The sequence below is a fragment of the Equus asinus genome, chromosome 9, assembly GCF_041296235.1.
Source record: "Equus asinus isolate D_3611 breed Donkey chromosome 9, EquAss-T2T_v2, whole genome shotgun sequence".
Lineage (NCBI taxonomy): Eukaryota > Metazoa > Chordata > Mammalia > Perissodactyla > Equidae > Equus > Equus asinus.
In genome coordinates, this window is record NC_091798.1 from 37,357,558 (window position 1) to 37,383,540 (window position 25,983).

Consider the following 25,983-nt stretch of genomic DNA (forward strand, 5'->3'; position numbering starts at 1 on the left):
GAGGCTGCATTTTGGCTGAAAAGGTCTGCAATAGTTTTAAGTTGAAGCCAATATGCTCTTTAGTGTTCCTGTGAAGTCTTCCTGCTGTGGATTCTGAACACCAGCGCCACAGCAGGTGGAGCAGCACCACGTCTGCACGAAACCACAACACGCTGGGGTGGCCGAAACCACAGCCAGACTTGTTCCCACACTAAACCTTTCACGTCCACTGGGACACTCTGCCCAAGTCCAAACCCCACCATGGTGCACTCGGCAGAATCTCCACGCTGCTTGGTTAGAACAAAGCTACAGTGAGAAATCGCTTTATATAGAATCTTTTAACACATGAATGGGTAAGGAGGGGCTTTGAATTCCGACAGCAAAAAGGGAAAAGTTATCAAGTCTATTTCCCTATTTCCTTAGGTTATTACTACATCTGGATTATTTGCAGGGTGGGGCTGGGGAGTTAAAGTGTAATCACTATTGTGATCACTGTTGATTGATGAAAACTCCTCCTCTCCCCTCCTTCCACTACTTCTACCTGGAAACCAAACAGGACAACACAGGGTGGCTAGAGGAAGCAACTACTGCTGACAGTGCTATCTCCCTCGCTGTGGTTGTACAGGACTGGCTACTGGGAAGAATCCAGGACAGCAAGATTGACAAAGCACTGTTACTTAGCAAGAAGGCACAGTATCAGGGCTGGTCAACCTCTTCATCAGTAACTTGGAGCATTTTGTAATCCAGGTAGTTGGAACGAGGGGTGGGGATGAAGTATGGGTACATCATTAATCTACTTACAGGTTCCACAAACTCAAACATCTTCCTCTCTTGGACTTCCTGCACCTTGAAGACATACTCCAGGGATACTTCATAGAAATGCTGCCGAACCAGGTCCACTTGGCTGTCTGCCTACAAACAAGACGGAATTTAAGAGAAAAATCAAGTCATTCCCAAAGAGAGCATTCAGCAAGCAGGTCAGAAATATCTCTGGAGATGGTCTTAAAAAATAAATCGAATAACATGAAACAGAGATAAGAATAATGATAATGGTTAGCAGAGCACTGACTGTGCCAGGCACCACGCCCATAGCTGTACCTGTTACCTTATTTCAAACCTCATTAATTTTAGTTATCTAACCCTCATTAAGTTCCTAAAAAGAAGATATTATCTAATTTACAGGAGGAATGAAGTCTGCTAACATTAAGCAACCTGACACAGCTGGTGCAGGGCAGAGCTGGGGTTTCTCTCCTGCTCAATCTGCTTCCAAAACCCCTGATCGTCCTTAAACCTCTAGGCCGTAACGCCATCCCCAACCCTGGAGCAGACCTGGGTTCCACGGAAGACAGATTTTTAAAGAGAAAAAGACAACCTGCAGGGCTATCCCGGTCCCGCCTTCCTAACAAGCAAAACAAACTGCTAGAAGGCAGGGGACCTCAGAAAAGGACACAAGTCCCACATACTTTGTGACAAGGATAAACAGTCACTTTACTCCAAGCAGAGTAATTATGTTTCTCCCTCTGTGCAGGTGTGTGGCCTGGGAAAGCCCACACCTGAATACAACAAAGCCATTGAGCTGGGATCTAGACCCCAAGGGAGAAAATGAGTATGTATGGAGTAACAAGATGCTATGCTGGGAAGTACCTCAACTATCACTATAAGTTCTTACTCTGTCCACAGAGCAGCTACATCAACTCATTCTTTCAAAGCAGATAATTATACTGAAAGCACATTTCAAGGATAAAAAAAGAAATAAAGGTAAATTTTTATTTATTTATTTATTTATTTTGAGGAAGATTAGCCCTGAGCTAACTGCTGCCAATCCTCCTCTTTCTGCTAAGGAAGGCTGGCCCTGAGGTAACATCCGTGCCCATCTTCCTCTACTTTATATGTGGGACACCCACCACAGCACGGCTTGCCAAGCGGTGCCATGTGCGCACCCAGGATCTGAACTGGAGAATCCCGGGCCACCAAAGCAGAACATGCGCACTTAACCGCTGCACCACCGGACCGGCCCCCAAAGGTGAATTTTTTAAAAAATAAAAATTAATATCCTGCTAGTAGGAAACAAAACATTGTTTTCTTTAGAAATGAGGGAGTCAGAAACCATTCTATAACATACTTTACTAACACAAACAAAGCCCCCAAAGGAACATTTCTTCCTTTGTCAAGATTCCTACAGAAGAAACTTGCAAGAGAACCATACTTTCATTATACCAAATACGGTATTGTAACCCTGACATCTGAAGGACTTGGCAAACCATCCATTCATTCACCTATCCTGAGCAAAAAGAAACTTCCCTCATGGAGCTCACAGCATAGTGAAGGAAAGAGATGTTCATCAAATAATCATGTAAATAAACAGAAATTACAGACTCTGGTAAAGCACAGAGTGCTATAAAAGAGCCCAAAAGCATTCATTCAAGTCTCCCGCTACCACTTCCTCCTAGGGCAGCTTACATATTAATACACAGAGGCAGTCTGCTGAGTAACTGTTGAACAAAACCAAAATGAAGGCCTAAGCTCGGGGGCGTTTTCTAAACCTCCAAGCAGGGGAAGTTGATATCTCAGCACTGACAGATCTCTATGGTTTCAGAAAGTGCTGCACCCCGCCACCACCTGCTGACCCCCCAGGAGTGGCTGTTTAAACAACGGGGCTGACACATCTTCCACCTGGGCTCCTGCCAGCTAAGTCCGATATATTCCTGTGGCCTTTAATTTCCTTGTAGTGCAAATCAAACCCACTTACACCGAGGGATGTATCGACTTCCCCTGACCACCCACACACACCTCATACATCCTCCCTGCTTGAGCTTGCCAACTGAGACTGCAGCTGAAAAAAGGGTCATTCTGAAAATCTGCAAAGGGCCTCCTGCTGTTAGGTAGGGAGGAAGGAGCCAGAAGGAAAGTCCTCTGAGAAAAACAGCAGAGCCCATCACCAGTCAGAGAGCTAGGACAGCAACACCTGGGATGGAGCTGCAGTTCTTTCATTTCCTAGCTGGTGGGACCTGTTCGAGTCACTTATCCTCTCCGGGTGTCTTCCCACACCTGGAGGATGGAGCTGATAATATCTGCCCTTGCTCTGAGTGGGGCTGTTTCAAAGAGAAAACAAGCTAAAGATGTGAACAATTTGAAAACCAGGAAGTCTTCTGTGCACAGTGGTTGTTATCACCAGGAACATCAGAGCAGATGGGCTTCAATCCCCGCTCCTACCTCAAGCCAGCCACACCATCTCTGGGCAGCTACACCCCTTTGCTAAATGGTCTCCCTGCTTTCATTCTCTCCCCTCTCCACCTCCCAATCCAGTCTCCACCCAGCAGCCAGAATACCTTTCTTAACTTCTAAATCAGATGTTCTCACAGCCCCTTCAACGCCTTCCCCTGCTAAGATGGTCTCAAGACCCTCTGCAACCCGCCCACCCGTCCCACCCTCACTGTGCTCCAGCCACTCTGCTTCCTTCCTGTCCTCTAACACTCCAAACTCTTTCCACTCAACCTTTGTACTTGGTGTTCCTTTTGCCTGAAAACTTCTTCCCCTAGATAAATATTCAATTTTTTTTAATATCGATGCACAGTAAGAACCACCTTTTTTTTGAGGAAGAGTAGCCCTGAGCTAACATCCATGCCCATCTTCCTCTACTTTATATGTGGGACGTCTGCCATAGCATGGCTTGACAAGCAGTGTGTAAGTCTGCACCCAAGATCTGAACCGGAGAACCCCAGGCCGCCAAAGCAGAACATGCAAACTTAACCTCTGTGCCACCAGGCCAGCCCCCAGAAAAACCTTTTGCATAATGACCCAATCAACATACATTTATAATTAAGTGCAACACACTTTCCTATCTTTCATCCTGTTCTAGCCTACTCTATTTCATGACCCAGTAATTTAGATTTTTATGACACACTCACAATTTAAAGAACACTGTCCTAGCTTTTCACTTAGCTTGCTCCTTCTCATCCTTCTGGTGTCATTCAAATGTTACCTCTTTAGAGAAGCCTTCATTGACGACATTATTTTAGATAGGTTACCCCAGAGAGTCTCTATCTTGTCTCCCAATTTACTTTATTATCGCAATGTGAAATTCTTATTTATTCCCTTCTGTTCTTGGGTATTGCCTACTAGAAAATAAAGTCAGTGAGAGCAAGACCTTGTTCTCATTTTTCCACTAGACCACAGTAAGCATTCAACAGATGTTTGAGGAATGAATGAACTGATTTCTATGTGGCCATCAATGACCCACACTCAGAAGAAATGCATAATTCAATGCATTTCCAAAGGAAACGTTAGAAGAAATCCCCTGTGGAATGGTATGTTTCTCCTGCCACTGCCTCTCTTCTCTGGGCCAAAGAATTCACCACATCCTTAGACCACCCCCTGCAATGGAATTCCACCCCACCCAGCAAACCACTCAAAAGAGTTCTCCTGCCTATTACTTGAGAAACTGTAAATTTACCAGCTTATCTGAGACCCACCAACCATTCTGTCTTCTTGGAAAAGAGACATTCTCCTAGACTGTAAGTTCCATGAAAGCAGATCATTCATTTCACTCCCCACAATACACCCAATGCCAGAACATACTTTCACAGAAGTGGCCAATGAATATGTGTTGAACGAATGAACATTGCCTTGGAAGCCAGCTTCTGAGGCACTGAAGAATACATTGAGCTTTTAAAAAATCATCCACTAGATGGCAGTATCATTCCACATCGCTGCCCTGTAATTTCACCCACCAGGGACCTAGGGATGGGCTAGAATTTTTAAGTATTCAGTTGAGAGCCCTGCGATCAGGAAACAACTCTGCATAATGAGATTTCATTAAACAGGTACTAGACAGATGTTTAATGATGTTCTTAAAAGTTGATTTTTAAATAAATGTGAAGAAAATCATCACTAAATAGCTAGAAAAGCTTGAGCAAATCACTTGACCTCTGCAGTTCCTTCAACCAGACGATCATGGAGGTCTCTCCCTCTCTCCAATTCTATCTGCAGGACATTGGCATTGAAGAATAATGGCCGGCAGGCAGCAGAGCAACATCCTTCCCTCCCAAGAGGCGAGAAGTCTAAGAGCATGCTGGGTTAAAAGAAAGGGCTCCCGAGTCAGGAGCCAGGGTGCAAACCCTCGCTGACTAGCTACAGGCAGGCCATTTAACATCTCTGAGCCTCAGTCTCCTCATATGTAAAACAGAGGGAATACACCTGTGCCACATAGGGTGGTTGTGAGGGTTTGAGAAGATTCCACATAAAGTGCTCCACACAGTATCTGGTACATAAATACGCATCCAATAAATATTTGCTGCTATTATTGTTGTTCATAAAAGTATTATCATTACTGCTGTGATTATCATGAAATTTTTATTCAACTTAATGGAGCTCAAGTATGACTAAAAAGCAATGCTCGAGAACAGAACAGGACTTGCAAGAAAGACCTACAGCCCACTCTTGTCCTCGAAGTATTTAAAAGGAACAAATGGGCAAAAGACAAGAACTCAAAGGACTGTAACAAAAGAGCATGATGAAAAAACGTCCACTAAGATACACACTAACAAAGTCAGTGCTATAGACTGACTGTTGTCCCCCTCCCCCCCACTCATATGTTGAAACCTCATGCCCAGTGCTATGTCATTTGGAGGTGGGCCTTTGGGAGGTGCTTAGGTCAGGAAGATGGAGTTCTTGTGAATGGATTAGTGTCCTCACAAAAGAGACCACAAGAGCTTCCTCACCCCTTCTGCCATGTGAGGACACAGTAAGAAGACAGCCCTCTCTGAACCAGGAAGCAGATCCTCACCAGATACCACACCTGCCAGCACCTTGATCTTGGACTTCCCCACCTCCAGAACTGTGAGAAGTAAATGTGTTGTTTATAAACCACCCAGTCTATTCTGGGTGTTCTGTTACAGCAGCCCGAACAGACTAACGCAGTCAGGAAGAATGCCATCCAACTTGGGAACAGGGGATGGGGAGGAATAGGCCAGTCACAGGGAGATCACTTTATATGTGTATAGCAGCTATGATTTGCCTTCTCATACAGGAAGCAGGCAGGAAGGTATTTTATGAGTATCTTACGAACAAAGGAACTAAAGCTCAGAGAGACTAAATACTTGTCCCAGATCACACAGCAAATACATGGCAGAGCAGGCCTTGAAGTAAGGTATAGCTGCCAGTCCAGTGTTCTGGTCCCTACACTGTGCTGTCTCAGGGGGAGATGGTATTGGCATGGCACTAAAAGAAAATATTGGACTCATCTCAGACCAAGTCAGCAATACCCAGGCTTGGAGAGAAGAGACCACGTGGACAAGTGCCCTCATTCTAGGGAATGCCATGCCTATAGGATAACTGTACATGGGCCTCCCAATATCAGTAGATGCTACAACAATCTCACACTTGCTCACCTGCGAAGACTTGCACTAATAGTGCATGGTCATGTAACTGCTCAGAAACTGTGGAGCTGGCCAGATCTGGTTGTTGTGAGCTGCAGCCAAAAAGACTTTCCCTATAGTTTCCAAACCCTAAATGCCAAATGATGCTAGAACGATAACTAAAAAGTGAGAGCATCAGGACAGATCCTAAATGGAATTACATTTTTATCATGGACAATCTACATCCTTGGGTATGTCCAAGTGCCCATATCCCCACGTAGGACTGGGAGTAGCCTTTTATGCATTATCCAATGAAAATAAGCACTTCCTAACTGTCACAATCACATTTGACAAGATTTACCTGAGTAGCTATGCTACTTTAAGAATCACCTCCCTCCTCATGTGTTTGCCTCTTTTTCCCTACTCAGCCACAAGATCTGCAAGGAAAGGTTAGTGTTTTCTACTTTGTACAGCTCACAGCAAATACTCAGTTGCTGTTGGCTGGCTGGCCAAGAGCTGATCTGCAAAGTTCATCATAAACACTCGCTGTTGCTGTAGTTCTTTTTAAGTCTTCATTCATCACTCAAATAATTGGTTTAAACACTCATTTCAAAGCAAAGAGTTCTGAGAACAGCACATTCTAACTGAGGATGTGTAACCAACTCTGGTTGGAAGGGACTGGACTCCGCTGTCTCCTGAGTTACTACCTTCAGCTTTCAACCTTTGACCTGCCATTTTCATATGAACTGTCACCTGACAGAAGTACTGGCATAGTATTTGCTCAAAAAGAAAGGAAATTTAAGAATGAGGGATAGCTTAGAAGCCGTAGCCTCTCTTTAGGACATACCTGAAAAAGGTCAGGCAACTTGTAAGAGTTAAATAAGATGACACTCGTGCAGCCAAATTAGCAGTTCCACTAGGAAACTGCCTTGTCTCCCAGAAACATAAACTCCATCACCGTGCAAACCTCTATGAACTAAATAAAAATGGTCACAGTTCCATGGCTGCAAAGCTGATTTTTTTTTTCTTTCCAAGTGAAGCACTCTTAAAAAGGCCCCATGCAAATCCAAAAAGACCAAGGGCAGATCAGAGAATTTAACTTTTTAAAACAAGGTTACCAAAACACAAACCATATGAATGACAATAAAATACTGATTTAAAAAAACCCACAAAACTAATGTCAAGTACTGGTTGAAATTTAAAAAAAAAATAAATAAATAGCATTAAGAAAGGATGACCCCAGTGTTTCAGATGTCAACATTTCAAATTACTGACATAAGGCAGGAAGCCATAAAGGTAAGGTAACAGAGTACAGAATCAAGCTCAAGGGTGAGAGAAACAGGAAAACAGGTCTCAGCTTGAGAGGAGGAGGCACATTCTGGTAATTATGGCTGCCTAAGAAAGAGGCGAGTGATCTTGACTAGCAGTACGTTCCTCTGCCGTGGACAAGCTGGGCAGCCACGAGGAAGTGGTGTGGGTGGGAAGATTTAAAGGTAATCTGGGCATCAGACATCAGACGAGGGATCAGGAGCAAGCTCCTGGTTTCTGAGGTCTCTCCCAACCTAGGATTTTCTGGCAAATAACAACCAGCACATATCCACAGTCCATGTAAAAATGAAACACTGTATTCAGGATACTGGTGAAGGTTCTTACCTCCTGAAGCTGAGATTCTTTCTTTTTGGAAGACAAATTCAAGTGTTTTTCTAAGATGCCACAATACTTCTCTGTCTCCTTGTCATACTTCTTTTTGGCTTCCTGGCAAAAAAAGGAAAGGAGGGGAGAAAAGGAGTAAAATGTTACAGGAACAAAAGCAACCTTGTCAAGATCTTTCTGCTCATCTTCATGGCTTCATCATTCCCTCAGACCACAGAACAGCAGCAGACAACTCAGCTCCATTAGACCAACCACCCACCCATCAACAGTCCGATGCTTTTGAGTGTCTGTCTCTCACAGGCACCACTACAATGCCAGAAATGTGGTAAATACCAGTATTCAATAGTGGCAAAGCCAGGAAACCACCTTCTAAGAACTTCAATTGTAAATCAGAAATTTCTTTCTTTTTTTTTTTTTTGAGGAAGATTAGCCCTGAGCTAACATCAGTTGCCAATCCTTCTCTTTTTGCTGAGGAATATTGGTCCTGAGCTAACATCTGTGCCCATCTTCCTCTATTTTATATGTGGGATGCCTGCCACAGCATGGTTTGATAAGTGGTGCGTAGGTCTGCATCCGGGATCTGAACCGGCGAACCCAGGGCTTCCAAAGCAGAGTGTGCGAACTTTACTACTGTGCCACTGGGCTGGCCCTGTAAAACAGAAATTTCTTGTTTCTAACTTACAAGGACATTCAAAGCCAAATGAATGAGGGAAGTTACCTATGAAGCTAATCTCAAAGCAGGAAGATCTACTTACAGCTTAAATGGGACAAGTCTAGACTAAGGGAGATCCAGCTTTAACAGTGTTCAGAAAATACCTCTTAATATATAGACTTAAATATCTCTTGATGCAATAGTATCACATATGTGGTTTTTTGGGAGGGTTTGCTGATAAAAATTCACCCTGAGCTAACATCTGTGCCAGTCTTCCTCTATTTGGTATGTGTGTCACCACCACAGCATGGCTGCTGATGAGTGGTGTAGGTCTGCGCCTGGGAACCAAACCCAGGCTGCTGAAGCAGAGTGCACTGAACCTAACCAGTAGGCCACATGGCTGGCCCCACATATGGGTCTTTAAACTAAGGAATAATTCAAAACAAGGAAGACATTATATTCACAAATGTGTTCACTGCATCATCATTTATAATAGCAAAAAAAAAAAGCCCCAGCAGCAGCAGCATCATTACCAAGGATAGGGTTTGGGTTAATTAAAGTATGGAGACATCCAAAAAATATAACTAGGAAGGCTAGGCAGTCATATGGAAAAATGTTCATGATATAATGAAAAGTAATAATAGTGTGATATGAACTTGGTACATCCAATGTAGAGTTGTCTACTTTTGGACAAAGATTAGATAGGAAAATACGCCAATGAAAATATTTGAGTTAAGGAAATGAGATAATGGGTGACTTTCTTCCTCCATTTGGGAAATTTTTATCATTTATTATTGCTTTTAAAGTGATATAAATAATACAAATATCATAATATACATAACAATCCCTGCTCCCCTACCAAGTCAGTCACTGAGTCACTGAGGTTCTATTTTTATTCCCCATTTTATAGATAAGAAAACTTAGATCCAGGGAGGTTGACTTGTAAAAAGTCATGGTGATAGAGCTGGGATTGGAGCCCAGGACAAGCTGCCTCCAAAGCCCGTGTTCTCATCCACACCTGGGACACAGTGTCACAGGCAGTCTCCCTTCCTTTCACATTCCAATGGGGACAGCAGGCAAGGGCGCAGGAAGAAGGTCGACACTGGCCTGGTACACAGGATCCAATTTACTAACCGAGGGCATCAGTCCTGCTTTGACTCATGTGGAGCCCACAGGGAATATTTTTCTACAACTCCAAGTCCTATAAGAGGAGAGAAAACTTGGCAGCCGAATAAGGAGGTTCAGAGACATCTCTACTCATTTAACAAAGGGATAACGAGCAACCTTCTGTGTTAGGCTCCTTTAAGCACCGGAAATACAGGCAGAAGTGGTCCCTACGCTCCTGATGGGGATGTTCCAGTATAAGGAGAAATACATTTAACCAGCAAACAAATAAGCATCAGAATTACAGACTGCCTGAAGTGCTATGAAGGACACAAACAGGTGCGGTCACAGAGGTTCTGCAGAGAAGGAGCTCAGGAAAGGCCACACCGGGGCAGGGAGTGGTGAGCTAAGACCTGCTCATCACAGGAGATGGCAGAGGGGAGCCTTCTAGAACAGGAGAGCAGTAAGCGCAAATGCTCTCAGCAGAGCCCTGAGCCTAAGCAGCAGAGGAATCACCAAGGAGCCCTCGCCTGAAGCTCTGACAGACAGGCTCCTACCACGTCAGAACAGCATTTATCTGGTCAACAGCAAGACTCTAAGCCTTACGAAGTGGGTAGAATCATCATATACCCACTTTAGCTGACAGGTATCCATTTCTAAAAATCTAAATTTTGTTTGAAAGACTACAGTCATCCCTCATTATCCACAGAGGACTGGTTCCAGGACCCTCGTAGATACCAAAATCCACAGATGCTCAAGTCCCTTGTATAAGATGCCATAGTATGTGTATACAACCTACCCACACCCCCCCTTATACTTTAAATAACCTCTAGATTACTTATAATACCTAATGCAATGTAAATGCTATGTAAACAGTTGTTACACTGTATTATTTAGGGAATAATGGCAAGAAGAAAAAGTCTGTATGTGTTCACTACAGACAGAACCATCATAGGCCTTTCCATCCATGACTGGTTGAACCCTTGGATGCAGAAACCCACAGATATGGAGGGCCCAGTGTCCTTACATACAAGAATAATTAAACATGTGAAAACATATGAAGAAAAAGCCTGAGGAGACATTACTCCTTCAAACATGAGGAGAGGTACAGGCAAGACTCTTGACTCAATCACCTCTTCCTTCACAGAAATCGGCGACTTTGAGCTGGGGCTCTAACTCCAAGTAATGCTGGCACAGCCACTCCCCCAGCCTTGTCAGCAACCCCAAAAATGAGAACCCTGTGCCGGTATCTTCCAACTGGGCAGAAATGAGAAAAGGCCAGGGAACATGAGTCACTGGCATTTTGTGACTTTCTGGCAACTCAAGCCTCCACATTCCACGTTGAAGAGGAGAGCCAAATCTAGAGAGAAAGGGAAGCCGTCTTCAGCAATAAGAGCTCAGCGGAATAACTCTACTAAGATTTGGATAGTGTTCTTAAGATGGGAGGGTGGTCTTACTCAGTTACAAGATGGCGTCATCTTCCAGGGAGTCCACTGCGAGTGGCTAAACAGGATCCTAGAAATTATTCCTAACTCTATATGGACTGACTCTAAACAAATCCTTGCCCCTCCCCAGGCCTTGGCTCCCTCATCTATAAACTCAGGATGACCAGATGAGATAACTACTCAGGTTTGTTCTTCCGGCTCAGAGATTGTCTAACGAGATAAGGATAACACCCACCTCCTGATAGGACTGTCAGGACTAAATGAGATAAACTGTATACAGTGCTTAGCAGAGAGCCTGGCACATGGAAATTGCTCAAGAAAACTCCGTGATGATGGTGGTGGTGGTATGATGGTGCTAATGGTGATAATGAGGTCCATCATCTAAACCTACCTCCTTCTTATTAAAAACACCTCTTGCTTTTCATGTCCCAAGTCAGTAACCCTTCATAGCACCTATCACAATTTGACATTATATGTTTCTTTCTTTTTTCTAATGTCTTTCCCCCCAGCCACACCATGAACACAGCAACCGTCTGCACTTGGTCTCCACCACACGTCAGTGTGTAGCAAGAGCCAGGCATAGAACAGGCTCTCGCATATTTTTTAAATGAATGAACTGTGTTTATTGAATGTAATAGCTAACATCAACTGACTATATGACAGACACTGTTTCAAGCGCTTTATGTGAGTTCATTCATTTCTTCCTCAAAATAACTCTGAGGTAAGCACTATCGTTATCCCCATTTTATAGCTCAGAAAACTGGTACAGAGAGGTTCGGTGACCTCTGTAAGTTGACATGCAAGTGGCAGAAGTGGGATTTGCTCTCAGGCAGTCCAGTTCTAGGGCCCCTCTCAACCACTGCTCTCTAACATCTACGCTACTTTCACTGTAGAGCCAACTCCGGCTGCAGGAAAAATAAACTCCCCCAAACTCAGAAATCTAAACGTAGGACCATGGTTATGCCAAGCTCCAGGGTTGTGCCCTACTCCTGAGCAGCCACAGTAGCACAAGAATGCCCAGGAGTCCTCCCCCCGGCAGGCTTCACACCCAACACTCTAACTTCTGCTTCTTGCAAGTAGCAACAGGTTGTTATAGCAACCGAAGCAGCACCAGAGGGTGGAAGAGAAGGAAGGGTAATTTTAGCATCTCACAGACAGAGTTCAGAAACTTCCACTTGGCCCTTGAAGAGCACTTGCTGGCTCTTAGATATTCTGGAGTCTGCTCCCTAAATTGCCTGGTAGAGGGTTTGTTGTTTCTTTGTTTTCTCTCAAATGTACATAATACTATGATACAAATGTATGGGTGTGGGGGGTGGGGGGAGAGGAACAGGTATACTGAAAGAAAGAAATGACAAAAGGGGAGGGATGAGAAAGCATTCCCAATGTCATCACATCATTCTTCAACAGGAGGGAGAGAATAGAGTGCGTGTGAGATGAAACATGTTTTGGTGAGTGACTATTTTACTTAAATTTTTTTACTCTTCTATTTCTCACCATCTATAACCCGCTCTCCCCACCCAGAAAAGTACCTGCTCCCGTCATTACCATCACTGGCATTGACCAAAGGGAGCCCACTCAGACTTCTACTCCTCCTTCATGGTAACTGTGGTAACCCCCAAACCAGCACTGAGGGAAGGGACCAGAGTGGGAGGCATCTGTGCTCAGAGGGAGAAGTGACTATTGGAAAGATGACTCAATAAACAGGTCAGCTCTGCCTCTGCCTCAAAGCTCTTCAGAGCCTCCAGAGCCGCTGCCATGTGTTTTCAGGAGCGGGAGGCACCGGCTCCATGGCCACTGGAGAGAAGTTGCTCGTTGGACCTGCAATGATGAGAACTTGGGTGGGGAGGGGCCCCACACACAGCGTTTTCTCACCCATCACTGGGTTTGCGCACAATCTTGGACAGAATCTGAATGGAACAAGACTTCTTTTAAGTTAAACGTTCCTTAATCTCTGATACAAAACCAATGAGCTCCAAGTTCTTTGTAAATATAAACTAAAACTGGTAGAAGAGTGCTGTAGAACTGGAAGAAAAATCTTTGCCATGATCCCTCCTTCAAACTACAGCCAACCATCCCTCGGAATAACCCTGACTGAAATGAGCATCATCTCTTCCAGGCCTCAGTCATATTCGTTTTCAGAAAGCACATGCACTTAGTTGGGGGGGGGGGGCGGGGGACTCCATTTCATTACATTTCCGCTATGTTTTTCCCCACCTACAGGCACCTCTCAAAACCATTTCACAACTAAGCCAAGTCCACACCATCTCAGCAAGGAAGAGGGTGATGTTACTCAAAACCCCCTGCAGGGGGCGCAAGGGACTGCAGCTGAATGACTTCTGGAAAAACAGGAAGAAAATCTTGAAAATCCTTTTAAGATTCCAAGGAAAACATCTTCCCTGCAGGAAGCGTCTAACGCTCTACTGAAGGTCAAACTCGCTAGGGTTTCCCAGTGATTTACCACAGGCAGGGGAACCCCGGAGACTCCACCTTCAGAAAATGAACATGATTCCCTTTTTGGTCTTTCAGTAATACTTTAGAATCAGCTAAGTTTCACCTAAGGTCTCTCCAGATCAGTGATAACAAATGGTGACCTCTGGGTTGAAGCAGTCCCACTTTTTTGACCCATACAATGTGTAATATCTATTTTTAAATTATTTGCCAACATTTTTTTTTTGAAGAAGAAGATTAGCCCTGAGCTAACTACTGCCACTCCTCCTCTTTTTTCTGAGGGAGACTGGCCCTGAGCTAACATCCATGCCCATCTTCCTCTACTTTATATGTGGGACACCTGCCACAGCAGGGCTTGACAAGCGGTGCCATGTCCGCACCCGGGACCTGAACCAGCAAACCCTGGGCTGCCAAGAAGCGGAACGTGCGCACTTAACCGCTGCACCACCAGGCCAGCCCCTTATAAACCAAGAAATATCATATAAAACTCTGACTCTACACCTTCTCTTGAAAAATTTAAAGATCTAGCAACAGAAGGCTCATTTTCACACACAGCAAAAATAGGCAAAGAACAGGGTCCCCATGCCCAAAGGGCCCAACTTGCAACCCCTATTCTAGGCTCTGAGCCCTGGACCTCCAGAATGAATACAATTCCACATTGTCCAAGCACACAGGTGTCTACTAATACAGAGGAAGCACGGTTTCCACCTTTGGATGATTTATGAACTAGCATAAAACAATTAGAAAAAATACTAGAATGACTGCTCTGGGGCTGACCACTCAGTCTTACTTCAGACACTTATGAAGAACAGAACAGGTTTATCTACCCAAGATTTTCTGAAGACGGTAGGCTTAGATTTTTCTGAAGATTTTCTGAAGAAAGTGTCGTGTTTTCCAGACTTCCTGCCCTAAAATCCAAGATCAAGGCTTGCAAAATTCTCACCTTGGCAGCCCCAATCTGCTCCTTTCGAAACTTCTCCAAGGGGGTGATGAGCACCTCACTGGCATTCTCAATCTGGTGAGGAAAAATGGGGGTGGGGGAGACAGAAAAGCAGTATCAGTAAAGAATTACAGCAGTTCTGATGCAAAATGCCTCCCCGTGTCTCAGGATAAAATTTGAGTAAGCCATCAGGGCCAGCCCGATGGTGTAGTAGTAAAGTTCACGCACTCTGCTTCCGCTGCCCAGGGTTTGCAGGTTCGGATCCTGGGCACAGAACTAGCCCCTCTCGTCAAGCCATGCTGTGGTGGCATCCACATAAAGTAGGGCAAGACTGGCACAGATGTGAGTTCAGCAACAGTCTTCCTCAAGCAAAGTGAGGAAGACTGGCAACAGATGTTAACTCAGGCCGATCTTCCTCACACAAAAAAAGAGGAAGAAAATTTGAGTAAGCAACACTGTGCATGTGGCAACTGTTCACAACACTTGAACTAACAGAAAGTCAAGTCAAAATCTAGTCATCAGCTCAAAACATGACATTCTTCCTAGGCATGATTAAGATTGATTCTTTAAAAATAAAAATGAGGACCTCTAAATACGTAAGAAACCACCTGAAGGCAGACGGAAACTGGTAACAGAGTTGGGTCTAATTTCAAGCTTCGGGTGACACCTTCCTGTAAATGCTCATTCACTCAAGTTATATTTAAGTAGATACATTTAAAGTAGATCAACACAAAGTCTAGGTTAAAAACAAAAACGAAACACCTTTGGACATCTGGAGGTATGAAAACCTTCCCAGCCTGATTTTGTGGAGCCCAGCAGTACTGGACTGGGATCAGGACATCTGTCTCCGATCAGTGGCTGCCTCCCAGCTTCAGCTCACAGCACTCGCCCCATCAGGTCTGCACTCCAACCACACCATCACCCCAATGCACCTCAAATGTACCAAACCTATCTCACTCCCGGGCCTTTGCATTTGGCCGTTCCCTCAGATGCTCTGTCCCCAGATCCTCCATGGACCACTCATTGTAATTCAGGTTTTCGCTTAAAGGTTACCTCTTTAGGGAGGCCTTCCCTAACCACCAACATAATCTAAAACTTCCCGCCAACCCACCAAGTGTTTTCTTCATAAGAAAGAAGACGAAACTCCAGCTGAAGTTTTCTGGTTCACCACTGCACACACACGCCCCCCTATCTTGTAAATGCTCACTTACCCACCACTCTCCCCAAAAAACAGAAGAGAGTGAAACAAAGGAGCACTCAAATACTTTTGAATGACTAAATGAATGAGTGAAAGATTTCTTGATTGGCTGCCAACTGTGTGACTGTGGGCAAAACATTTAACCTCTCTGGGCTCTAATTTCCTGATCTGCAAAATGAGTAGGCTGGATTGTTCCAGCTCTCAGATTCTATGGGTCTTTTCTAAGGCAGTCCAATACTTTACGATCTTTCCTTTTAAGTCATTCACTGCTCACTCGTCGCTCAACTAATTATTTCAAGAATCTCATTGCAACAAAGAATTATTTTTCTAAACCACATGCATGTCCATCACAAACCAAGAGAGTAAATGCCAGAAGCCAGGACAGACACAGCAAAGAACCAACTGGACAATGTGGGGATAGAAGGCGACAGGTCTCCAAACTTATTGCCATTTGCCTGTTTCTCCATTTTGAGAGCACTTGTTTCAGAAGAGAGCATTTTAACACTGGAATGTTGCAATGTTATTTACCTTGTTTTATCTTTATTGTTATTTGATTGGCTCATTTGTTTAAGTCTCCACAAATCAACTGTAAGTCTCTGAAGCTTACAATGGTGTACTGAGAACCTAAGTCAGTGCTTCTCAACTTTAGCCGCATGTTAGGGTCACCTGGGGAGCTTTTAAAAATCTCAATGTCCAGGCCACACTCAAGACCAATTAAATCAGAATCTGTGTAATTGCCACTCAGTTCCAAGCACAGTGCTGATACTGGGGACACAGTAGCCCATTCTCTGGCCTCCAAGAACTCTATTTACCATGGAACATAGATACGTGCAGTAATTATCAGGACACAACGTGGTAAATGCAGAACCACAGGCGTGAACTGGCTATTAAGAAAATACAGAGGGTGGCTAAATATCCCAGGGACTCAGGGGAGGCTTCCCAAAGACGGTGCGGCTCCGCTAAGCCGAAGTGATCGTGAAGCTGTCACAGGGCGAAGAAGCAGGGAAGGGGCTTGTGATGGCCAGATACTCAGATGCAGACAGTAGAAACTCAATTTACTGACATTAATAATAAAAGTGCAGAGGCAAGCTGAAAAGTATAATCCAGTCATTGTTCCCCTACCACAGGCCATAGCAATCTGCAGGGTATTCATCGTGATGTGCTCACCACACCCCCCACCCCCAAATACTGACTCGGCCAAGAATCAGACTCAAAAGAATCACTTCCCTTTCTCAGGCACGAGCACGTGCACAAACATAGAAGCTTTCCCCAGCCTCCACCCACACCAACACTGCTGCTGCCGCCACCACCCTCTGGATTCTGGTTCAAGCACCCAGCAGTGAGCAATCAAGGGAAACAGAGTGTCTCTCTGCAGGGTAAGAAGGTTGAGAGGCTTCTATTCTGTTGGGAATTTCAAAGAAATTCCCACATTCTTTGGTATAACACACACACGGGTTTAAATGCAGACTGTGCCACTTATTAACTGTGTCATCTCGGGCATGGGCATGTTAACATCTGTAAACGGACTATCTTCAAACCTGGACAATGGGGTATGATATAAGGCACCACCTCACAGAGTCGTCACGAGGGTTAAAATAGAAAATGTGTGGCTACATAAAGTCTCGGTAGATGCTATGGATTACATTGTGTCCCCCTCAAATTCATACGTCGAAGCCCTAACTTCTGCTAAATTAATTAAATGAGGAGGCCATTAGACTGAAGTGGCTCTAATGCCTTAGCAGCCTACACAGACCAAGCCTGTAAATGCCTCAAGGTTGAGAAATCAAAACCTAAGGACCAATCACAAACAGCCAGGCTTTCCCAAATAAAGCAACCGCTTAAGCTTTTGCCAAATAGTGTCCTTGCTTTGCTTCCACATCTTCTCTACAAAAGTCTTTCCTCTAGCCGCTGTAGGTGCAGTATTCCTCACTACTTCTGGTTTGGCACCGCCTGATTCTAACCAATTTTTGCTGAAATAAACTCTTAAAAGTTTATTATGCCTCAGTTTATCTCTTAACACCTCCAGTGCAATAGTATCTGGAGATGGGGCCTTTGGAAGGTAATTAGTGCATGAGGGTGGAGTCCTCATGACGGGATTAGTGCCCTTTTAAGAAGAGACATGACAGCTCCCCCCGACTCCTTTCTCCACCACATGAGGACACAGCAAGAAGGCAGCCACCTGCAAGCCAGGAAGAAGTCTCATACCAGGAACCAGATCAGCTAGCTCCTTGAGCTTAGACTCCTCAGTCTCCAGAACTGTGAGAAACAAATGTTTATAGTTCAAGCTACCCCGTCTGTGGTATTTTGTTATGGCAGCCCAAGGAGACTAAGCCAGTAGACTTAGTGCTGAAACCATCAGTTGTTAGTATGGGGAGAGAAGAAAAATGCTCATTGATGGACTCCTCCCTATTCCTCTGGAAAACTGCTGCCTAGAGACAAGCCCTCCTGGGGACAAACCAGCATGCAGCCAGCAGAGATTTCAAATCAGGCTTCACTCCTGACATCTCAGGGATATGGGGGAGAATGCAAAAGAACTTTCTGTGGATGTGGGATCCCTCATCTGTTCAGGCTGAACCACATCAGAATAAATCACAGTACAAAAGATATCTCTTAAGAACCTGGAGATCAGCATCGATTCTTCCATTTGCCCAGTGCCTCTCTGAAGAACTTCTTCTAGTTACCATCATTTACTAAATACCATTTACTGAATGCCTACTACACAACAGGCATTGTGTTAGGTGCTTCAGAATTAAAAGTGAAGGTGACCCCCGCCCTGCTAGAGCTCTTGGGTGGGTTTAATAAAGTGAGGAGGGGGGAGCAGAGCAGGACACATTCATTCCCATTCTGCCAGTAGGGAATCTGAGGCCCCCAAATGTTAAATAATTCAAAAGACCCACCCTTAAGTCATATATTTTAGGTATACAGCTTACAGTGAATCTTGAGAAAGACAACAATGTGGTTCTAAAGTTATCCAGAGTAATCCTCTAACATTTACAAAAGGCTTCAAACCCTGCAAAGATGAGAGGATGAGGCTTGATCAGAGCTCAAAGTACTCAAGTGGCACAGCCTGGATTTGAACCCAGTTCTTTTGACCACAAATCTCACATTCCCTCGATGTGACCACACTGGGACCAAGAGCAGCCCAGCCATACTCACCATCCGTATCCGTTCATCTTCAAGATTCCTGAGGACAGTGGCAAACTCCTGCAAAGACCTGGCTGGAAAAGAGAAAGGGGCCATGAATGGAAGTCAAGTAATGAGCCTTCGGGAGCTTTTCCAGACACAGCTGTTATGTTATGGATTGAAATCCCTTGGCACATGCAGAAACCTAAAGTCAACTGCCTCCCAAGGTTCCTTTTATCTTTTAATCATTAACCATTAAAGATGACCCAGAAATGCAGGTTAATTCCACCTGGCATGCTAGCCAGGGAAGGATTTCCTTCAAGGAAAAGACCTGCCTGTCCCTGAGAGTACCCAGGACTGATGAGATGCTGGCCGGCTCCAAGGCCCCAGGCTGGAAGGGGCAGAGTTCCGCTTAGAAGCTGAAGGATTTCCTGCCCAGGTTCTGACCTCCTCAACCTTTGTTGCGGGGCTGCGTCAGAACCCAACCTTTTCTTTGGCATCAGAACTAAACAAACAGTACTGCTGGCATCAGAAGCCACATCTCTGGCTTCGCCTTGGGTTCTTCCTCTTTGAGTCCTCAAGTCATTTATTAATACAATGCAGTTTGCAGCATGACAGTCAGGCTTGGATAGTCTCCCTCGAAAGAATTATTCCAAAAGGCAACAGGCATTAAGCGCCATAGCCCTGAGGATATTCAGGACATTTGTGTAATATTGGGAAAAGCATCCATATACTCAGGAGTAATGATGCATTGTCAATGCTCTCAGCTGTCTCCCAACTGCCTTTGCTCATCCCAGGTCCCGGCATTTCACACGGCAACAGGGACTCCATAAGCATTTGATGACTTAATTAATTCAATATAACTTTCTCAATTCTTGCTCACTTAATGAAGTCAACAAAGATGTCCAGTGTAAGAATAAGGTGCAATGACTAGGCCCCAGCAAAGAAAGGTGTCTCGACATTGCAAATCCTCTGTGCTCAGAGTTGCCTACAGAAGAGACAGGTGATAGCGAAGAGGGAAGCAACAGCGAGGTGATAAATGGTAACTCCACCCTCAGCCTCTTGTTAAAGAAACAAAGAGGAGAGTGGGGACCACTATGAACTGGACACTGAGTTCTTCTCCCCATTTGAAGGCAGTGGCAGCTACATAGCTCCAGCCAATTACAGCCAGGTCAGAATGTGGGGCCAACTGATCAGATTCTCCAATTTTCAAAGAAGCTGGAAAACTGGAACAATAGGGGGCCAGCCCAGTGGCATATCGGTTAAGTGCTCATGTTCTGCTTCAGCGGCCCCAGGTTCACCGGTTCGGATCCTGGGTGCGGACATGACACCGCTTGGCAAGCCATGCTGTGGTAGGCATCCCACATATAAAGTAGAGGAAGATGGGAACAGATGTTAGCTCAGGGCCCATCTTCCTCAGCAAAAAGAGGAGGATTGGCAGCAGTTCGCTCAGGGCTAATCTTCCTCAAAAAAAAAAAAAAAGAAAAGAACTGGAACTATACATAAATTCAATTTATATGGTAATTAAATTAAAAAAAAATGAGTGCCAAAGAAAACATGACTGCATTCTGATCTCAGCCTAGGAGCTATTATTTTGCAACCTCTGATCTAATTCTTCCCTTGTCTACGTGCATTCTGCTATTGTTCTAAGTTCTCAGTACTGTGGTTCGGGGGAAGAACGTCACCAAACCAGCCAGATGACAAATGCTAAAGGAAAAGGAAGAAAAGAGTGCTACCACAAATCTTCAAGCTTTCTTCTGCAGGCCAGAGGCTGAGAGAGGCAATCTCAGAACCCTGAGAAGCAGCCCAGAATAGCCCCAGGCCCCTGAGCCTGACCTAACTCTGGCCCCTCCACGGTTACTATGGATTATTTATGACACTTAGATACTTCCTATCCCAGGAAAAAGGCTCAGCGAGGACACTGAAAGTTGTGATAAACAGTGAACTTTATCTTGCACACAGTTATGACTTACCTATACACATTTCATCATCTGTTTCCGCATCTCCTATGCACTGAAATTTAAATTCATTTAAGGAATCTGCGAATTTCCGCTTTGCTGAAGACAAATCTAGCAAGAAAAAGAGTGAAAAACATGAATTACTGAGATAAACTGACTTTTAGATTTACTGTACTTTTTAGTTCTTCCACTAATACAGCAGCTAGCAGATTTGTTCCTGGGTCCGTTTCAAAGCACAAAAGAATGTAAATTCAAAATAGTGAATACCTGTTTACAACATGAAATACTGATTTGCTTTGGAAGTTAATATTTTTGTTACATTTGCTTTAACAATTCTGGTCCTAATTCCTCAAGCCACACAGGGAGTCCCGTCTTCTCCATTTGACACACGTGGGAATTCACTTGCCCAAGGAGGTCAGGGAGGAAGGGTGAGTCAGAGCCAACATTAGCATCTACAGCCCTCCTGCTCAGCTCTGGCACTGACCCTCCATGTGGTCAGTGAAGCTGCACCCACATTGGATTCAACAATACCTTCCCCTAGTCCAACTCACACCACAAACTAGCATTGGTATGGAGCTGGAAGAAAGGGCTTGGAACTCCCCTGTCCCCCTGGCACAGGAGCACCCGGACTTCCTCTTCCGGCTCAAGCACATGTGAGGCCCAAGTTCTCAGAACCCTCTTGGCTCCTCTCATGAGAGAGTGGCTGGCCAGCCTGACAAAGTTCCACCTGAGCCATTTCCCTGGGTCACTACATTCCACCACCCCCATGAGAACAGAGCCCTGGCAATGTCCTGGGTTGGGGTAAAAACACACCCCACACATGGTATCTATAAAGAAAGCTCTCAGAGGCCGTTGTCGAATTTAAAAAACAAGCTTTCATTTAAGACAGTAATAAAAGCCAATGATCCTTCCTGAACCCTCAGCTTCTGTTAAGGGTATAAAACCACCAAGGTACCTTTAAGTGGCCTGACAGATATGGCTGCTTGGTACAAATGTGCTTAACTTAATTCCATGTGCAGCCTTCCTGCAGATTAGGCTAATCATTCAAATTACCCTTGTACATGTTTCCCTCATTGAAGGGAAATGGCATTATGTTCAAATTCCCAGAGGAGGGAAATATGAGGCCTAACTGGCAACAAGGCCTGGCTTTAATAAGGGGGGGTCGGGGGGGCAGCTTCTGGCTTCACAGATCAATATAACCTACTGGAATAAAACCATCCTGGATCCTCAGCACTTCTCCTTTTTAGTTCCCAGATTTGTCCCTTGAAGTTAGGGGCCATGTTTTTTTCATCTTTTGGTTTTGTTTCTTTCTTGTCCACATACGTGACAGCGCATCCTGCTCAGTGTCTGCTGAATAATGTGTGTGTGGAGAGGAGGGGGAGGCGGGGGCATTGTATACAAATTCAACCCCTGGTGTTCAGCTCGCCAAGCCCAGCATTCATTCCCAGCAATGGCCGCCAGCAGAAAAGCCAAGCTAGGCCATCCTGCTGTTCTCAGGTCTGGGGCTCAGGCTACCATGTGGATACCAGCGGCTCCTAATCTGGAATGGACCTGCCACAGGCTTGGATAACAAGGGTGTGGGGTTAGCCGTGGCCTTTGTAAGGTCCTCTGCTCTACACCAAAAGAGGAAGACACTTGGAGTGGACAAGGAGAACACAGGAGCCAACAGCCAAGGGTCTCCGGTCTCTCCCTGGCTCAGTCACTTTAATGGAATGGTCCTTGACAAAAGGTCCAAAGATGCTGGCAGGGGAATCAGACATCTCTTAAAACTGGCCAACACAGCCTGAGGATATCCCTGAGAACACAAATTACTCCCTGGCAAGTCAAGAAAGGAACAGACGCATTGGAAAGTCAGAACACTGTGGGGAGGAAGGACACAGGAGGCCACAGGCAGGCAGGAGGGAAAAAAGGAATAATCTTTCAGAGTGGAAGACAAAGCCCTCCAAGAGGCCAAAGGTGTAAGCATGGAATGTGCGCAAGGTTGGACTCAGTCTTATTTTAGTCAGAACATTCTTGTGATCAAAGCTTCAGAACTCACAAAGAAAGGCCTGAGCAAAGAGTAAGAACAGGATTGCTTCTTTACCCACCTAGCAAGCTTCCTGTGCCTCCACAACAGGGCAGGACAGACTCAAGCTGGACAACCATCTTAACAAAGTAGAAAAAAGCCGAAAAGTAAGCCAAGCTTGGGAAAGCTCCCAGCACGCACCTGAAGAGCTGAGCTGCCAGCGGCAGTTGCCAATGAGGATCAAGGAGTGGCTAATAACGCACAACGAAGCTTTTGTGGGGCCTTTTCACAGGAAGACTCATTTAACAAGGAACAGGACCTGCTAGCTTATGACCAGAGGTAACCCAATTTCATTGTCCGGTGGCACACAGCACACCCCGCCACAGCACAAACCTGAGAAGCGATCTGGGCCCCACAAAGCTGATAAAGAAGCCAGTCCCCCCGATGGAAGATTAGGTAATGAGTACTGGTATGGAGTCATTACTGGGCTGTAGGCCAGTGAGGACAGCTGGGTAGAGTGAGAATCCTACTTATTGGAAGCTGAAAAGGAACTCACCATGGGCTTCAATGACTCATGCTTAAGCGAGAAATCTTTCAGTGAAGGTGCAGTGGATACCTGTTGTTTTGCTCGTTCAGCCTCCGCTCCCCAGGCTTTGGGACAGCATCTCGAGGTTGCTTTGGAGAAACTCCCTTCTCCACTTGCACTGGAGCCTACAACCAGGCTGATAAGCCCCTTCCCCAGCCCTCACCCCAACCTCCACTAGCTCTGGGGTGCAAGTTTCAGCTCCACCACTCACCACATATGTAACTATCCTAGCTTAGTCACAGAGTCTCCGTCATCTCATCTAACAGAAGTTGTCAGCCCTTCCTAACCCGTGAGGCTGTCAGGAGATGCAGTGAGACACACTATGTAATCAGCACTCTATACACCGTAAACTTCAGTTCTAGGCAAGGCTGGGCAATTCTTCCCTAATATGTGAATCCTCCAATCACAGGACCCAGGGAGGTAAAGCATGACTACCTGTACTGAGAGCTCAGAAACGTTAAAGGACTGACTTAAGAGCACACAGGGGATCTGTGACGCAATCAAGTCCTCTGAACCGAGATCCTTGCGGCATGTGGGCACACCAGGCTGCCTCACCGCATTAAGATAGACACTTCTCTGTTACTTGGGACAATGGAGAGGACATCAAAAAGAGAACACCCACGAGCCATTGCCTCTTGTTCTACTTCAACCCAAAAGGACTGGTGGCATCTCATGCAGATAATCACCTTGGATATGCAGCTGCACAGAGATTTCTTTCTGGGGCCTTCACTCTGATACACACAGGAATCTAACACGCACACTCCAGGGAGAGGAGAGGAGGAGGAGAGGCCAGTGCTGGTGCTGGGTGCATGCCAAGCTTCGCAGCACCCTGCTCATATAACCCCACTGTTTCATGTTCAGGCAGTGCAAGACACACTGAGGAGCCAAGCACGGTCAATAATATTTACTTTGCAGAAACATCTGTTGCTAGAAAGGCAGAATGCTGGCCAGACCAGAGAGAAATCATAACTGGCAGCCTCTGGGGAGGACAAATGTCTGCTTTACAGAGTTAAGTAGGCTCTGCCTCTGAGTGAGGAGACCAGAGGGATTAGGGGTGTAGAAGCAGCTAGAAGTCTGGGCCTTCAAAGACTGCTCCCAAAGCTGTCTTCTCACTAAGGGACCAGAAGAAAGTGCCCTCCTCTTCCTGGAGATGCCATGCTCTGCCACACTGGATACTAATCTGCACAGAGTTTAAGACAATTTAACCTAAGTACCATTCTTTGTTCAGTAAAACAGAAGGTTTATCATAATTTTTTAAAAATTAGAAACTATCTTAATCTACACAGGTTTTATGAGGCAAACCATACGTCAAGCTATTTCCTTTTGCTCCTTGGGTAAAACTTAACATACATGTGCACACACAAACACACAGGCATATGGACACCCCCATGATGAAGGACTCAAGGTAATCTTACAATTATATTTATTTTCAGTGTATCTATTCTATAACTACCTTTAAAAGTTTTCACTACTCTGTCACAGCTCCCTGGACTTAGAAACTGATTACAATTGATGAATACCAACTGCTGAGGTAAATACTTGCAACAGGACTGGCCTCCTGGCTGCTTAAAGCGCACACACACCAAAGAACCTAAGCCGTGCTCATCTCTCCCTTCTCTGAAGGCCAGTTACCCTTACTCTCTGAGCCTCCTCACCTTGTGTTAAGAATGATCCTGGAACTATTCCTGAGGGGTTTCATGTCACGACGCACAGTGAGTGCCTATGACAGGGCTGGACAAAGTGGCCCTCAAAACTGTTGTACTGATCTGATCAGTCACAGCAACACAAGCTGGCTTATGCGTGGAGTGTCCGAGATTCCCCAGACGAGAGGACCCATAGTGAGAGCTGAGAGGTGGACACAAGCCCCGGAGAGACTGCAGCTTTATCCCACAACCCCAGTTCCCAGGTACAACTCAACATGCTCAAAACCAAATTCTCTCGCCTTTCTTACCCTCTCCCGAAAGAGCCAACCAAGGGCCTCTTCAGTCGCCAGTTCAGCAAAGGGCACCACCATTTGTCCTGCCACACAAGTCAGAGGCAGACACGCACGTGTCGTCCTTGACAGCACAGTCTCCTTCCCAAGTCTGTCCAGTCTGCCTCCTAAGAATCTCAATCCTGCACACTCCTTCCCATCGCTATCAGCGACCCCTAAACCAAACACCCCCATGTGCCTGGATAACTGCAACTGCCTCCTCTCTGGTCTCCTCACATCCACTTTTGTCCCTCCAGTCAGTTCTCCACCCAATCATGTCAGCTCCAGCAATGAGTCCTGCGATGCCTTCCCAGAGCTCCAAGAACAAAGACCAAAGTCCCTCCCAAGGCCTGAGAGGCCCTTCCGTGTCTTGGCCTCCACCTCCCTCTCTGGACTCCAGAGGCCCTGGCCTCTACCAGTTCCTGGAATGTGCTCTACTCCTACCTGCAGCCCTCAACTCAAAAGTTTCCTCCTCCAAGAAGCCTTCCCTGAGTTCTCTAACGAGACCAACTCCTACCCTACCCTATTTTCACTCCAAGTCCTATGCACATCTTCTTCAAAGCA

The 25,983-nt window shown here is 45.4% G+C and overlaps 1 protein-coding gene across 3 annotated transcripts in view; it reads right to left on the reverse strand.

Moving 5' to 3' along the window:
* Positions 1–25,983, reverse strand: part of ARHGAP26 (Rho GTPase activating protein 26) — a 417,310-nt gene that overhangs the window by 300,234 nt on the left and 91,093 nt on the right. For all 3 annotated transcript variants that reach the window (XM_014850273.3, XM_014850275.3, XM_014850274.3), the window contains exons 2-6: positions 20,872–20,967; positions 18,932–18,993; positions 14,581–14,652; positions 7,989–8,090; positions 781–891 (exon numbers count right to left, since the gene is read on the reverse strand). In XM_014850273.3, the coding sequence (XP_014705759.1) occupies positions 781–891; positions 7,989–8,090; positions 14,581–14,652; positions 18,932–18,993; positions 20,872–20,967 (443 nt within the window). The remainder of the gene's footprint in view (positions 1–780; positions 892–7,988; positions 8,091–14,580; positions 14,653–18,931; positions 18,994–20,871; positions 20,968–25,983) is intronic.